The 17,421-nt window shown below is 38.6% G+C and overlaps 1 protein-coding gene across 3 annotated transcripts in view; it reads right to left on the bottom strand.

Moving 5' to 3' along the window:
- XPR1 (xenotropic and polytropic retrovirus receptor 1) overlaps positions 1 to 17,421 on the bottom strand; it is a 257,480-nt gene that overhangs the window by 45,392 nt on the left and 194,667 nt on the right. For 2 of the 3 annotated variants that reach the window (XM_010375641.1, XM_030935137.1), the window contains 4 exons: positions 12,635 to 12,825; positions 12,239 to 12,418; positions 2,090 to 2,261; positions 77 to 271 (listed from right to left, as the gene is read on the bottom strand). In XM_010375641.1, coding sequence (XP_010373943.1) covers positions 77 to 271; positions 2,090 to 2,261; positions 12,239 to 12,418; positions 12,635 to 12,825 — 738 coding nt within the window. The remainder of the gene's footprint in view (positions 1 to 76; positions 272 to 2,089; positions 2,262 to 12,238; positions 12,419 to 12,634; positions 12,826 to 17,421) is intronic. The other variant, XM_010375642.2, reaches the window with a different exon arrangement.

The following is a 17,421-nucleotide window of genomic DNA, read 5'->3' as shown; positions in this document are numbered from 1 at the left end:
AGCCAGAGTAAGAAATAGATTCAGGTAGTAAAAATCCAGGTTTAAAAAAATCTCTTCATAGTCAATCACAGAATACCTTTGTGAGTGCTGTAAAGAGCTGCAAACGTCACCATGAAGAAAGTTGTGGAGTATTTGCCAGCATTAACTAAATGAGGAAAGGCCCTTTTTGTGTCTCGATATCGGCGCAGGCACTGGATGAAGCGAAGCCAAGCAGGAATGCATTGAACAATGGCCCGCACACCATATGTATATTTGTGGCAAATTCCTGATTCTGTGAAGATTTCAAAGAAGAAAAATTACAATTGTAAGAAATAACTTGTTCACATCATTTAGTCAAAAAGCGTAGCCACTACCAAGTCTGAAAAAGCAAGAAACCTGGGCTTCAGAATCACTTTCTTCTTTGCAACTATCATATTCTCAAGCTTTTTATTTTTTTTGAGACTGAGTCTCTCTCTGTGGTCCAGGCTGGAGTGCAGTGGCACAATCTCCGCTCACTGTAACCTCTGCCTCCCGGTTTCAGTGATTCTCTTGCCTCAGCCTTCTGAGTAGCTGGGATTACAGGTGCACACCACCACACCCAGCTAATTTTGTATTTTTAGTAGACATGGGGTTTTGCCATGTTGCCAAGGCTGGTCTCAAACTTCTGACCTCAAGTGATCTGCCCACCTCAGACTTCCACAGTGCTAGGATTACAGGTGTTAGCCACTGCGCCCAGTCTATTCTCAAGCTTTTTAGTGATAGACAGAAAAGGTATCTAGGAGATACCTCAAGGAGAGAAGGTAAAATATGTTGTGGGGGAACTAGTGGGGAAATCTGCTCTCTCAGATTTATGCATATCTGTCCAGGAATCACTTTCTTTGGAGTGTGATAAAACTGTAAGAAAATTAGAAGATGAGTATACAGTAGGAGGAAAAAACAGGTTGGCGCTGTAATTTGAAACATCTGGAAAGCCTACAAGTATCACCAGTGATTCTATACAATTTTGTGAATTCCAAACCACGACAACACAAGACACCCAAGAGCACATGCTCTTGTTCACCCACCTCCCCTCTTTTTTTTTTTTTTTTTTTTTTTTTGAGACGGAGTCTCGCTCTGCCGCCCAGGCTGGAGTGCAGTGGCCGGATCTCAGCTCACTGCAAGCTCCGCCTCCTGGGTTTAAGCCATTCTCCTGCCTCAGCCTCCCGAGTAGCTGGGACTACAGGCGCCCGCCACGTCGCCCGGCTAGTTTTTTGTATTTTTTTTAGTAGAGACGGGGTTTCACCGTGTTAGCCAGGATGGTCTCGATCTCCTGACCTCGTGATCCGCCCGTCTCGGCCTCCCAAAGTGCTGGGATTACAGGCTTGAGCCACCGCACCCGGCCCCCTCCCCTCTTTTTTTAAACCAAGAACAGACTGTATGTTTAATCAAGAATAGAGTTGGTAAATCAATTTTTCCTTGACTTCTGAAATTCAGAATTGAGTGTGATCAACTTACAACAGAATTGTGATCCACTGGCAATCAATAAAAATGTGTCAGCATCAGCTTCATCATTAACTTTCGTTAGTCACATGTTACATAATCTATCTAAATTAGATCTTTGTCATGAAGGCAAAATTCCTTAATAACTTGAACTGCTGGCATAAACTAAGGTCGGGAGGGGGGGAGTAAGAGCCAGAAGAAAAATAACACCCCAAGTAAGAATTAAAAAGCAATCTGTAATTACTCTCAAAGCACTTGATCTACTTCTAAATAATCAGCATTTTTGATCACTGGTATCTGGGTTACATTACACAGCAATAGTGTGACAACAAACTGTTGGCATGAAAGTATTTGCAATATAACTACCAATGTGCTAGAAAAAGTTTTAGAATTCTTTAAGTGTAAGTTGTAAATCTCTTGGCAAATGGACAGACAAAATCCTAATGCATAATTTAAAAGCCAAATTATATCAGATAAAGAGACTGCTAACAGAATGCCAAGTACATTTAATTAAGTTTGTAATATTATTGGGTAAGTTTTCATCATGACCTTAACTTTCTCATTTATCCTTCCCAATATTTCTTGGTTTACACCAGAGATTTAGTAGTACAGAGGCAAATTCATATCCTACCTTCTGAATTATTTGGCAACAGGCCCTCACTTTCATCCCATTTGAGCTCCAAACTGTAGAAGCAGATCATATATTCCAGGTCCATCAGTATCACTGACAGGCTGTTCAGCTGATCGGCCAGCCAGAAATCAGCAAAGCCTACCTTATGGAAGGGGGCTGTAAATACTCGAAACTGAGAGAAAGAAAAAAAATCAGAAAACATAGAAACAAGAAAAGTCATATTAAATGTCTCCATTTCATATCTGACCATTCAGCATGATTACTTTAGTTGATAAAAATGGAAACCAAAGAACCAATCATAAACACAGAGACCTGGCAACAGTGGTTATAGCGGTTGAGAATTAGCAGTGAAGGGAATCAGTTGAATGGATAACTAAGAAAGGAAGTAAAGGAGGAAAAAAAGCAGGAATAACTACAGTTAGAAAACAGAAAGCATGGGTGCTGCTAATTCTTTGCAAAAATCCAAATATTGTTAAGGGATCAGGGAGATGCCATTACCCCCGATTTTTCATCTAAAAATCTACATAAACAAATCTTTCCATAGTCATAGTGACTTTTCAAGTATTTGGGCCTAAAGATTTTGATCTCACATTTTTATACCCGTTTAAATTGTTCACAATTTTTACATACATGTCAGTCATCAACTAAAGTTGTACTTTAAAAATTTATTGGCCGGGCACGGTGGCTCACGCCTGTAATCCCAGCACTTTGGAAGCCAAGATGGGCGGATCACGAGGTCAGGAGTTTGAGACCACCCTGGCCAACATGGTGAAACCCTTATCTCTATTAAAATACAAAAAATTAGCTGGGCATGGTGGTGGCCACCTGTAGTCCCAGGTACTCAGGAGACTGAGGCAAGAGAATCGCTTGAACCCAGGAGGCAGAGGTTGCAGTGAGCTGAGATCACGCCACTGCACTCCAGCCTGGCGACAGAATGAGGCTCCATCTCAAAAAAAAAAAACAACAAAACAAAAACAAACAAAAAATTATTACAATATGTACATTTCTAAGTCAAACACTTGTGATTTTTTGCTATAATTCCATGAATGTTCCTATCTCCTTGATATTTGTATTCATTCTTTTTTTCTCTAGAGTGGAGGTATAATTGTGTGGTATTTCAGAACTGAAATACAGATAAGTGATTCAAAAAGTCACAGTTAAGGAGAATAATGTTTCTTTGATCATAAAGAACTGATTAGTAATTCTTGTCTATATTTTCCTGATAGCATATGACAAATGTTTCTAATTTATCTAAACAAGATGAGAACAGATTAAAGACTGTGTACGGTTTTGGATTTGGAGAGAAATATTTTAATTTTTTAAATGCAGTTATAAATTATAATGCATTCATATTTGTACTTTCTGTTAAAATGCACAACTGAAGAATTGTTTAGCTTTTGTGTTTATTCTTGATAAAAGCTTTGTTCTTAAGTTTGCACTCAAATCTTAAGAAATAAATTCACCCCTTTACAATTATGTAATGCCCTTGTCTCTTTTGATCTTTGTTGGTTTAAAGTCTGTTTTATCAGAGATTAGGATTGCAACCCCCGGTTTTTTGTTTTTTGGTTTTTTTTTTTTTGCTTTACATTTGCTTGGTAAATCTTCCTCCAGCCCTTTATTTTGAGCCTATGTGTGTCTTTGCATGTGAGATGGGTCTCTTGAATACAGCACACTGATGGGTCTTGACTCTATCCAATTTGTCAGTCTGTGTCTTCTAATTGGGGCATTTAGCCCATTTACATTTAAGGTTAATATTGTTATATGTGAATTTGATCCTGTCATTATGAGACTAGCTAGTTATTTTGCCCATTAGTTGATGCAGTTTCTTCATAATGTTGATGGTCTTTACGTTTTGGTATGTTTTTGCAGTGGCTGGTACTGGTTGTTCCTTTCCATGTTTAGTGCTTCCAATAACAGACAAACAGAGAGCCAAATCATGAGTGAACTCCCATTCACAATTGCTACAAAGAGAATAAAATACCTAGGAATGCAACTTACAAGGGATGTGAAGGACATCTTCAAGGAGAACTACAAACCACTGCTCAAAGAAATAAGAGGGGACACAAACAAATGGAAAAAACACTCATGCTCATGGATAGGAAGAATCCATGTCGTGAAAATGGCCATACTGCCCAAAGTAATTTATAGATTCAATGCTATCCCCATCAAATTACCAATGACTTTCTTTACAGAATTGGAAAAAACTACTTCAAACTTCATATGGAACCAAAAAAGAGCCGGCATAGCCAAGACAATCCTAAGCAAAATGAACAAAGCTGGAAGCATCACGCTACCTGACTTCAAACTATACTACAAGACTACAGTAACCAAAACAGCATGGTACTGGTACCAAAACAGATATATAGACTAATGGAACAGAACAGAGGCATCAGAAATAACACCACACCATCTACAACCATCTGATCTTTGACAAACCTGACAAAAACAGGCAATGGGAAAGGATTCCCTATCTAATAAATGGTGTTGGAAAAACTGGGTAGCCATATGCAGAAAGGTCAAACTGGATCCCTTCCTTATACCTTATACAAAAATTAACTCAAGATGGATTAAAGATTTAAACATAAGACCTAAAACCATAAAAACCCTAGAAGAAAACCTAGGCAATACCATTCAAGATATAGGCATGGGCAGAGACTTCATGACTAAAACAGCAAAAGCAATGGCAACAAAAATCAATATTGACAAATGGGATCTAATTAAACTAAAGAGCTTCTGCACAGCAAAAGAAGCTATATCAGAGTGAACAGGCAACCTACAGAATGGGAGAAAATTTTTGCCATCTATCCATCTGATGAAGGGCTAATATCCAGAATCTACAAAGAACTTAAACAAGTTTACAAGAAAAAAAAACAACCCCATCAAAAAGTGGGCAAAGGATATGAACAGACACTTCTCAAATGAAGACATTTATGCAGCCAACAAATGTTTGAAAGACTGCTCATCATCACTGGTCATTAGTGAAATGCAAATCAAAACCACAATGAGATACCATCTCATGCCAGTTAGAATGGCAATCATTAAAAAGTCAGTAAACAACAGATGCTGGAGAGGATGTGGAGAAACAGGAATGCTTTTGCACTGTTGGTGGGAATGTAAATTAGTTCAACCATTGTGGAAGACACTGTGGCGATTCCTCAAGGATCTAGAACTAGAAATACCATTTGACCCAGCAATTCCATTACTGGGTATATACCCAAAGGATTATAAATCATGCTACTATAAAGACACATGCACATGTTATGTTTACTGTGGCACTGTTCACAATAGCAAAGATTTGGAACCAACCCAAATGCCCATCAATGATAGACTGGATAAAGGAAATATGGCACATATACACCATGGAATACCATGTAGCCACAAAAAAGGATGAGTTCATGTCCTTTGCAGGGACATGGATGAAGCTAGAAAGCATCATTCTCAGCAAACTAACACATGCACAGAAAACCAAACACCAAATGTTCTCATTTGTAAGTGGGAGTTGAGCAATGAGGCCACATGGACACAGGGAGAGGAACATCGGACACAGGGAGGGGAACATTACACACCTGTCGTTGGGTGGGGGGCCCGGGAAGTGGGGAGGGATAACATTAGGAGAAATACCTAACGTAGATGATGGGTTGAAGGGTGCAGCCAACCACCATGGCACATGTACACCTATGTAACAAACCTGCACGTTCTGCACATGTACCCCAGAACTCAGAGTATTAAAAAAAAAAAAAAAGAAAAAAAAGAAATTCACCCATGTTATCTAAAAAAAAGAAAAGGAAGAAAATAGAAAGCAAAAAGGTGGAGAGTTGAATTTGAAAGCAGAGAGCAGCAAAAGACAGAAGCACTGAGAGGCTCTAAAGTTAGGAAGTTTTGCTGGAGAGGCAAGTGCTATAATTTCTAGACTGTTCACCATCTTACCTAACTGAATACAAAGCTCTTCTTTGCTTACAAAGGATTAAGTAGGAAAGGATGGTACTCCATCTGAGGCATGCTTCATTCTCTAACCAAAGCCACTTTCTTTTCACTAATGACATGGTAATGACTGTGTTCATCTTGAAATTACACCACAGAAATCAGCCCTCTTCCCACTGTTCTGAACACATGATAAATGTATTAAATGTACTGGGCCGTAACTCATGCAGTATATTCTCTTCAAGGCTTGTGCAGGCATTAACTCAATCTTCATAACAATTCCATGAGCGAGGAACTATTCATATCCCCATTTTACAGAAGACCGACACAGACTCTTCCTAACCTATTCTGTGGAAGCCTGTTTATCACTACAAAGGGAAATCTTGGCATTGCAGAGAAGGGAAGTAGGTACCAATGCAATTACCAGAAATAGGCTCAAATTGTGCAGACTGTCTTGATAAGCGTTGTGTGAAGTGAAGATGGGATGAAGGAAGCCTTAATCCTCATCCTAAAGGACCCCTTTTTATCTTATACAGGAGGAAATGTGACTCCTGAAAAAAGAAATTCTGAGTAAGTAGAAGTTTTGAGAAAATGAATCTAATCTCTAGCTCTCTGGCGATCTAGTTATATTCATTTCATAGACATATTCAACTTGAGAGTCTATAACTATCTTCTCAGACTTGGCTGGATCTTTCCACTCTTTCTCTAAATATGTATCTTTATTATTTCAGGGAGATGGTCATATTATGACTCAATCCTGGGTGTCAACCGCCTATGACAGGTACTTTCGTGGAGCTTTGGAAGCTAGACCAGGTATCTGTGGGACATCATACAGGCTTTGAGACATTATTTTCTGGTGCTGATATATTTTCATTCCATGGCTCAGTCTCTTAATCACTATCATACTCTTTCCATGAGTTCAACAAACCAGAGAGACATTTGCAGCCATAAGCTCCTGATAAAGCAAACTTTTTGTGGGGAAGTAGGGGAGTGTAGGATGGTAGTCATCTATGTACGAAGAAGTTCTGGCATCAGTTTTTGTAATATTTTAAGAAATTCCAGGGTGCAGAATGGACTTAAAGGATTCAAAGTGACGGAAATACAGAATTTAGGATATAACACCAAAGGATCAGAAGTCTAAATCCATCTCTAATCATGAACTATTATGAAACTGGTAGCCTAGGACAATTTCTTTATAACTGACATGAGACAGACTATCATTACTCTCACAGTCTGCCAACCCCATCCTCAAAACCTGGCTAATTCAGAAAATCTCCATAAGAGCAGAAGAGAAAGATAATGCATTAAATAAGGAACCAAGGGATAGTGGGATGGGACTGGAAAAGGATAGGAGTGACATGAAAATTTAAAAAAAAAAAAAAAAACTGGGAAGAAGGGAAAATTTACAAAAAGAGAAAACGAAAAAAAGGAAGAAAGAAGGGAGTAGTAAATGTTAGTATAATATAACCAATGAAGGAAAGAACATAATTATAGCCATTCATGTATTTAACAAAGACTTATCAAGTATTTATTATATATCAGGCACTGAGGCTTAAAGGCCTTAATGATCCACAGTCTAGTTGGGCAAATAAATACATAAAGGTATAATTATAGCACCATATTACAGAGATACACACAAAATACCCTGGAAATACAGAGAAAAGAAGAAGTCACTCTGTCAGAGCCAGGGTGAGAGGAAGAACATAAACAGATCATATTTACTCACTGACATTTACACACAGTCAAATTCATTCTAGATTTATCTGATTTCGCCTTCTGAGAGAGAATTCTGTAACTCGCCCCTCCTTCTCTTCTTAATCTGGATAAGACCTTCTAACTTTTCCACTTCTACGCTGTGATTCTGATTAAAGTGACAATTCCTAGAGTAACAGTATTATGAAAGCCAGAAACAATTCTGGATAGCTGATATTTTACCACATACACAAAAAAGCCACTAATAAGTTACTACAAAGAACATGTTAATATCATCTTTTAAGTTAATACTGATAAATAGCTAAGAAGATGAAGTTTTAATTTCTACTTTTCATGGAGTGCAGTGGTGCAATTTCAGCTCATTGCAACCTCAACCTGCTGGACTCGAGTGATCTTCCTCCCTCAGCCTCCCAAGTAACCGGGGCTACAGGTGCGTGCTACCATGCACCACTGATTTTTCATTTTTTGTAGAGAAAGGGTTTTGCCATGTTGCCCAGGCTGGTCTCAAACTCCTGGGCTTAAGCGATCCTCCCACCTCCACCTCCCCAAGTGCTAGGATTATAGGCATGAGCTACTGTGCTCAGCCTCAAATTTGATTTTTATATTCTACTAGTTTGATCTACTAGATCAAAGTTAAACATCTTACATAAATGACTAATAGGGCTAAGTGTTAAATGTTAGTGTTTAAGAGTACAGATTATAAAGCCCGACTACCTGGATTCATAACTCATCTTCCTCACTTACCAGCTATGTGACCTTAGGCAAGTTAATTAAATTCTCTGAATGTAGGTTTCTTCATTTATAAAATGGGGATTAATAGCAGTTCCAACTTGTGGGTTATTTTAAAAATTAAAATACATAAAGTAGTTACTAAATGAGATCACCTCTCTATTCTTATAATAGAAATGTGTAAAATTTTTACTATACAACTAAAGAAACTGTTGGTAAAAATTGATGTCTAAATCATATAATAAAGGACTATAATTTAAAATTTTTAATGAGCTTACTTTTAATATAGTGAGTTATAATTTGATATTTTTGTTTAGAAAATCTGAGGCACTGTTTATGCTACCCAATTAGATTTCTGACTGAGGTAAATACAGATTTAAGGAAAGAAAGTATAACCTAATGGATGTAAATAATCTGTACTAATTTGACATACAATATTCACATCAAAATCAATTTCTTATAAATTTTTTTAGCTTTGTTTTTGGGAGCATAGCATATATCAATTCCATAGATTCCAATATAAATATGGATACAAATGGCACCCAGCGCCTACCACTATGGCTAAACAACATGTGCTTTTCTCACTGAAAATTAAAGAAAAGGCTGGGCGTGGTGGCTCACACTTACAATCCCAGCACTTTGGGAGGCAAGGCAGGCAAACGACTTGAGCCCAGGAATTCGAGACCAGCCTGGGCAACATGGCAAAACCCCATCTCTACTAAAAATACAAAAAATTGGTCAGGCACATTGGCACACACCTGTGGTCCTAACTACTGGAGAGGTTGAAGTGGGAGGATCATTTGAATCTGGGAGGTGGAGGTTGCAATGAGCCGAGAACACGCCACTGCACTCCAGTCTGGGCAATAGAACCAGATCCTGTCTCAAAAAAAAAAAAAAGAAAAAGAAAAAGAAAAGAAAAAAAGAAAGAAAGAAATGTACTTTTACTTTAGGATGAAGTGGTATCAGAAAAACATAACTAGAGTGGACACATTCTTGTTAATTCACTAAGAATCAGTCTAAGGGTAAGTTTTCCCAGTGAGATTTAAATTAAAATAAGTCAGCAAGTCAATTAATACTAAAGTTATCTATAAATGGTAACATTGTTCTGTTTATAACAGTTACTACAAAAACAACAAACCACAATGCTTCCTTTTATATTTCACTGTACCTGATAGTACATTTTATTATTCCATTACTGCTTATACCATTGTCAACCTATTCCATCAACAAGTCCTCATTTATTAACAAAAACATAGCAGATGCAGAGATAAATGTCTACTCAATGGGCAATCATTCTGCTAACAAGAGTAACTGGTCATGCATGAATCACAGCTTGCTATTTAAACAAAGGAAATGCTCACTTAAGCACACAATGTAGACAACTATATTATCCTGCTACTGTAATTATGCAATCATAGTAAAACCTGAGTTTTCTGAATCTTCCAAAGTCTCATTTTATGGCCGGGCGCGGTGGCTCAAGCCTGTAATCCCAGCACTTTGGGAGGCCGAGACGGGCGGATCACGAGGTCAGGAGATCGAAACCATCCTGGCTAACACGGTGAAACCCCGTCTCTACTAAAAATACAAAAAAAAAAAAAAAAAAAAAAACTAGCCGGGCGAGGTGGCGGCACCTGTAGTCCCAGCTACTCGGGAGGCTGAGGCAGGAGAATGGCGTGAGGCGGAGCTTGCAGTGAGCTGAGATCTGGCCACACTGCACTCCAGCCTGGGTGACAGAGCGACACTCCGTCTCAAAAAAAAAATAATAATAATAATTTTATGGCCAGGCACAGTCGCTCATGCCTGTAATCCCAGCACTTTGGGAGGCCAAGGCGGGAGGAACACTTGAAGCCACGAGGTCTGAGACAAGCCTGGGCAACAAAGGAGCCCCTATCTTTTTTTTTTTTTTTTTCTTTTTTTTTTGAGAAGGAGTCTCGATCTGTCACCTAGGCTGGAGTGCAGCAGCACCATCTTGGCTCACTGCAACTTCCGCCTCCTGGGTTCAAGCAATTCTCCTGCCTCAGCCTCCCAAGTAGCTGGGATTACAGGCACCTGCCACCTCACCCGGCTAATTTTTATATTTTTAGTAGAGATGGGGTTTCACCATGTCAGCCAGGTTGGTCTTGAACTCCTGACTTCAGGTGATCCACCCACCTTGGCCTCCCAAAGTGCTGGGATTACAGGCGTGAGCCACTGCACCTGGTTCTACAGTTTTTCTTAATAAAGAGCCATATTTTATGTCTTCAGATTAAAAAGAAAAATTGTTATGTTTGGCTAAGAACAAAAAAAACCTCTGCTAACCTAAGGGGCATACAAAAGAAAAACAATAGGAACTACAGTTTTCAAGGAGGTATACTTATAACGTAAGAAAGAGGGGAGAAAATACAATAATTCTTAAAGTTTTTATAGTGATTGGTCAATTTAATCACTAATCTTTATTGTTAGCTGTAATTCATAATCTAAGAAATAATTACATGAAAGTTTTCTCAGTTGATGTACTTTCTTTGTTTCTTTCCTTTTTTCTTCTTTAGAGACAGGGTCTCAGTCTGTTGCCCTGGCTGGGAGTGTACTAACGTGGTTCACTGCAGCCTTGACGTTCCTAGCTCAAGCAATCCTCTCACCTGAGTGTCGTGAGTAGCTGGGACTACAGGTGTGTACCATCACACCCAGCTAATTTTTAAATTTTTGTAGGCAGGGTTTACACCATAATGCCCAGGCTGGTCTGAAACTCCTGGGCTCAAGGGATCCACTCACCTCAGCCTCCCGAGTATTGGGATTACAGGCGTGAGTGACTGCGCCTGTAATTAAATGATTTTCAAAAAGAGCTGGCTCAATTTACAAGTAAACAGAAGTCCCCTTCCAGAGTTATCGTTACAGGAGAAAGTTTTATAGTTTTGCAGGGCATTTTATATCACTGCTGAAGCTAAATGATTTTGAGATCATTAAGAAACAGGTAAAGTGGAAGAAAAAAAAGAACTTATTATAAAGAAGAATCAAAGTCAATTTTTCTTTTTCTTATCTTTGAGATGGAGTTTTGCTCTTGCTGCCCAGGCTGGAGTACAATGGCACAATTGTGGCTCACTGCAACTTTCACCTCTGGGGTTCTAGCGATTCCCCTGCCTCAGCCTCCCAAGTAGCTAGGATTACAGGCATGTGCACCACCCCCAGCTAATTTAGTATTTTCAGTAGAGACGGGGTTTCACCATGTTGGTCAGGCTGGTCTCAAACTCCTGACCTCAGATGATCCACCAGCCTTGGCTTCCCAAAGTGCTGGGATTACAGGCGTGAGCCACTGCGCCCGGCCCAAGGTCAATTTTTCAAATTAAACTTGGTAATCTGGTAAGATATTTCTACTGCTTTTAGAGAACAAATCTTTCCTAAAATAAAATGTTCGGTTGATAATCATGTCAACTTAATAGGAAAATAATTCTTTTACCAAATTTTTTTGGGGGAAGGAAACTTACAGAGTTCTACATCTTATCTCAGCTAGTTAAACGAGTAAAAAATGTTTATAATTTACAAAATCATCTCAATATTTGGCCACTTGATACTCGATCTTAGGAGGAAAATATACATGAGTGCTTTTTTCCAGGGCCTCCAAGTTGCACAACTTCAGGGCTATTAGTTACACTCTATTCTTTGCCCTGGAGCTGGGTCACCATTCACATAAACTATAATGTGAACCATGGCCTTTGCAGTTGCACAACCTAGCAGCCTTGGTTTTTATCTTAGAGGAAGTCAATAACCAATATACCCCTCTAAAAGTGGTACACAAGTTTCTGGACTTACCAGCAGTTTAAGCAGCCAAAACCGGGATTTATAGTAGAAAGTTTTGGTGGGGTTGATAAGGAAGAAAACCATAAATCCATAAAGGGCAAGTGGATACACATATGTGGGGATGACACTAATTGGAGCAAAGAAGCATGCCAGAAGGCTCAGGCACCACAATATCCCAAGGAATCCAGCAATCTAGTAAAGGATGGGGAAGACAGACAGATACAGAAAATCGTTATTTTTACTTTTATCATTACTTAAAATATCTTTAATAAAACAAAAGAAACATGATTTGTTATTAAGTCAACAATCCTCTTCAAGTAGAAGATGGATTTAAGCACCCACTAAACCAGATAGCTATATAGCGAATGCAAACTATATTCATGAGGTGTTATGTCTTGCTTTGATTACCTCAAAGAGATGTTGATGAGACAAATTGCTTCTTGGATTAAGTTCAAAGATGAGTACATGGTTTACTCCAGCCTGTCTCCAACCATACGTGTTGATGCCCAGTAGAAAAAGGAATTCAATCAGAAGAAAGCCACCCCGATATATTCTTATCAAGGGCCATATACTTCTATCTGTTTCAAGTTTAAATACAGCTGAAAGAATATTAATATATTGGTTAGTTATAAAATTCATAACATCCCATGAATTAAAAATCCTTTGTCTTCATTCTCAATGATATAGTCCTGACATAGAAATTTTTCATAAATGAAACCTAAACCAACCTACCTATCTATCTATCTATCTATCTATCTATCTATCTATCTATCTATCTATCTATCTATCTATCTATTTTTTGAGACAGAATCTTACTCTGTCACCAGGCTGGAGTGCAGTGGCGCGATCTCGGCTCACTGCATCTTCTGACTCCCTGGTTCAAGCGATCCTCCTGCCTCACTCTCCCTAGTAGCAGGGATTACAGGCACGCGTCACCATGCCCAGGTAATTTTTGTATTTTTAGTAGAGACAGGCTTTCACCACGTTGGCCAGGATGGTCTCGATCTCCTGATCTTGTGATTCACCCACCTCGGCCTCCCAAAGTGTTGGGATTACAGGCATGAACCACTGTGCCTGGCCAAACCTAGATTATTTTAAGAGCCTTATAAAGTTGCCTGTGGGTTCTTTCTCGTCTTTATTTGACTCCGCAGACCGTCACTAGAGTAACTTCCCTAAAATTTGACTTTCAGCATGTCATCCCACTATTCCATTAGTTTTTTAGATTATAGAGGATCATGGTGAAATGGCTTAAAATCATGTGATCGGTTCTGTCAGCTGAGGATCTGGCATGACAAAACCTCTTTGGCTTCATTTACTCCATTATTAAACTGGATACAGTAATACCTACCTCACAGAGTTGCCATGAAAATGAAAAGGAACAGTACACATGAAAGTAGTGTGAAAATTTAAATGTCATATAAATGACAATAGTTAATATTTATGGAATGCTTACTTACTATGTGCTAAGCACTGTTCTCAGTATTTTTACATAGATTAATTGGTAATTCATTTAACCATCACAATGGCTCTTTGAGTTAAAAACCATGATCTCTATTTGATTAGGAAACTAGAGCACAGAGAGGTTAAGTCATTTGCTTAGTTACTGAGCTAAGCCAGGATTTGAACCCAGTTTTGCTCCAAAGCTCATACTCTTTTTTTCTTTTTTTTTTTTTTTTAAGATGGAGTCTCGCTCTGCCGCCCAGGCTGGAGTGCAGTGGTGCAATCTCAGCTCACTGCAAGCTCCACGTCCCGGGTTCACGCCACTCTCCTGCCTCAGCCTCCCGACTAGCTGGGACTACCAGTGCCCGCAGCCGCACCCGGCTAATTTTTTGTATTTTTAGTAGAGACGGGGTTTCACCGTGGTCTCGATCTCCTGACCTCGTGATCTGTCCTCCTCGTCCTCCCAAAGTGCTGGGATTACAGATGTGAGCCACTGCGCCTGGCCCAAAGCTCATACTCCTAAGCACTACATTCTGTTGCCCATATGTCCACACAAATGTTCAATATCATCATTATTCTATGGCTCACCAGTAATTATAATGTTCAAATACTTTAGATCCCTTAACCTCACGATTCAAATTCTTCATAATCACCAACTCACTTTTCCCAAACTTATCTCGCAGCACCCCTAAAACATTAATTCTTGACTCTTGATGAATTTTACTATCCTTTTAATAAGTTTGCTTTTCACATTTCCTTATGTTGTTCCCTGTACTTAAAATGGCCTTGTTCTTTCTTTCCACTAATTCAAATTCTACTTACTATTTAAGAGCCAGATCCTTACCTGTTCATAAATTCACTGAATCAATGTATTTGGTTTTGAGCCCACTGTATGAGAAACATTTCCATTTGGCCCAACGATTTTCCAAATAACTATAAAATTTATTGATAGTACTGCTCACTTGGAATTTAATATACAAGTTTTGTTTTGTTTTGTTTTTTGAGATGGAGTCTTGATCTATCGCTCAGACTGGAGTGCAGTGGTGTGATCTTGGCTCACTGCAACCTCTGCCTCCCGCATTCAAATGATTTTCCTGCCTCAGCCTCCCGAGTGGCTGGAATTACAGGTGCACGACACCACACCCGGCTAATTTTTTGTATTTTTAGTAGAGATGGGGTTTCATCATGTTGGCCAGGGTGGTCTCGAACTCCTGACCTCAGGTGATCGGCCCTCTTCGGCCTCCCAGAGTGCTGGGATTACAGGTGTGAGCCACTGTGCCCGGCCTGTATACTAATTTATATACTTAATTAAATAACCATTTATTGCTTATCTTTGTATTCTCTGCAGTATATAGAAGATCCAATAATTTTAAAATAACAGGGTAGAGAAAGCCTTTGCTTTGGAATCAAGTACTACAGACCAGATTTCAAATCCTAGCTATGCCAAATTATTTATTTTTTTAAGTCTCTGTTTCTTTGTTGATCAATGGGCATAATATCTATTCTCATAACTTTATTAAGAAGATTAAATGTGAACAACATATATCAAAGGCCTAGAATAATGTTTGGCTCATTATGAGTATTCAGTATATATTAGTTTCTTTTTCCTTTTACTTGCGGAGACTTTATTCCTTCATTTGACAAGTATTGATTAGGTGCCCATTATACCTGACACCATTCTAAGAGGCAGCAATTCAGTGATGAACAACAGACAAAATACATATCTTCAGGAAGTTTCTCTTCTGCATAAAGTCAGATAAGGGATTTGAAGGAAAAATAGAGTAAGGAGATAAATAATGATGTTAGGTGTTATTTTAGGTAGAGTTGGTCAGGGAAGACTTTCAGGAGATGACATTTAAGGAGATGACCTTAAGGAAATACAGAACAAAGCACTGGAATGTTTGGGGGAAGATGGCTCCATGTAGAGAAGGAAGTACAAAGGGCCTTAAGACAGATTGCTCTAGGAAGAAAGTCAGGTTGCTATGATTGGAATAAACAAAGATATAGTGGTAAAGAACTGGCCAGCGACAGATCAGACAGAGCTCTGCAGTACTTTGTCAAGACTTAAGCTTTTACTCTTACGTACAAGCCTGTAGAAGGTTTTGTACATACATGGCATGACCTCATGAATTATTTTAAAGGGCTACTCTAGCTGTTATGTGAACAGACTACAAGGGAACAAGTACAAAGGCAAGATTAGTTGGGAACTTATAAATGGAAAACGATACATAGTTTTACATCCTGAATCCTAAGCAAAGGCCACAGATACATTACAACAGTCAGGAAACAAAAATAACACAAATCCCAAAGAATCCACAATAAAACTACTAGAGTTAGTTCATCACAGTTGTAGTTCAACACACAAAATTCAGTTGTGTTCACATACATCAGCAATGAGCAATCTGAAAATGAAATTAAGAAAATAATTCTGGCCAGGCACGGTGGCTCAAGCCTGTAATCCCAGCACTTTGGGAGGCTGAGACGGGTGGATCACGAGGTCAGGAGATCGAGACCATCCTGGCAAACACGGTGAAACCCCACTTCTGCTAAAAAAAAAAATACAAAAAACTAGCCGGGCGAGGTGGTGGGCACCTATAGTCCCAGCTACTTGGGAGGCTGAGGCAGGAGAATGGCGTAAACCCAGGAGGCGGAGCTTGCAGTGAGCTGAGATCCGGCCACTGCACTCCAGCCTGGGCGACACAGTGAGACTCCATCTCAAGAAAAAAAAAAAAAAGAAAAGAAAAGAAAATAATTCTAACCACAATAGCAACTACAATAACATTCAAAAGAACAAAACATCTAGAAATAACTTTAACCAAGTAAGTGAAAGACTTGTATACTACAAACTCAAAACATTGCTCAAAGAAATTAAAGTAGAAAAGAATCCTGTGTTCATAGAAAGATTTAATATTGTTAAGATGGCAATACTACCCAAAGCAATCTACAGATTTAATGCAATCCCTACCAAAATTCCAATGGCTTCTTTTTCAGAACTGGAAAAGTCAATCCTTAAATTCATATAGAATTTCAAGAGGTCCCAAGTAGCCAAAACAATAAGGAAAAAAGAACAAAGTTAGGGACTCATACTTTGTGGTTTTAAAACTTAATACAAAGCTACAGTAATCAAAACATTGTGACACTGGTATGAAAACAGACATATAGATGAATGGAATAGCACTGAGAATCCAGGGATAAACCTATATACATCAATGACTGATTGATTTTCAACATGAGTGCCAACATCATTCAGTGGAAAAGAATATTCTCTTCAACAACACTCCTGGGACAACTGGATATTCATATGCAAAAAAATGAAGTTGGTCCCTTGTCTCACGTCATATACAAAAATCAATTCAAAACTCATTGATGACTTCAATACAGGAATTCAAACCATAAAATTCTGAAGAAAACATAAGGATAAATCTTCACGACCTTGAATTTGGCCATGGACTCTTAGGTATCACAACAAAAGTACACACAACAAAAGGAAAAATAGATAAATGAGACTTCATCAAAAATTAAAACATCAGTAGACATTATCAAGAAAGTAAAAAAAAAGATAGAAAGGGAGAAATATTTGCAAATCATTCATCTAATAATGGTCTAGTATCTAGAATACATGAAGAACTTCTATAACAATGAAAAGATGAACAACTCAATTAAAATAGGGCAAAGGACTTGGATAGACATTTGTCCAAAAATATATATAAATGGCCAATGAGCACATGAAAAGATGCTTAATATGATTAGTCATT

The sequence above is a fragment of the Rhinopithecus roxellana genome, chromosome 8 (genome assembly GCF_007565055.1).
Source record: "Rhinopithecus roxellana isolate Shanxi Qingling chromosome 8, ASM756505v1, whole genome shotgun sequence".
Taxonomy (NCBI): domain Eukaryota; kingdom Metazoa; phylum Chordata; class Mammalia; order Primates; family Cercopithecidae; genus Rhinopithecus; species Rhinopithecus roxellana.
This window is presented reverse-complemented; position numbering and strand designations above follow the sequence as displayed.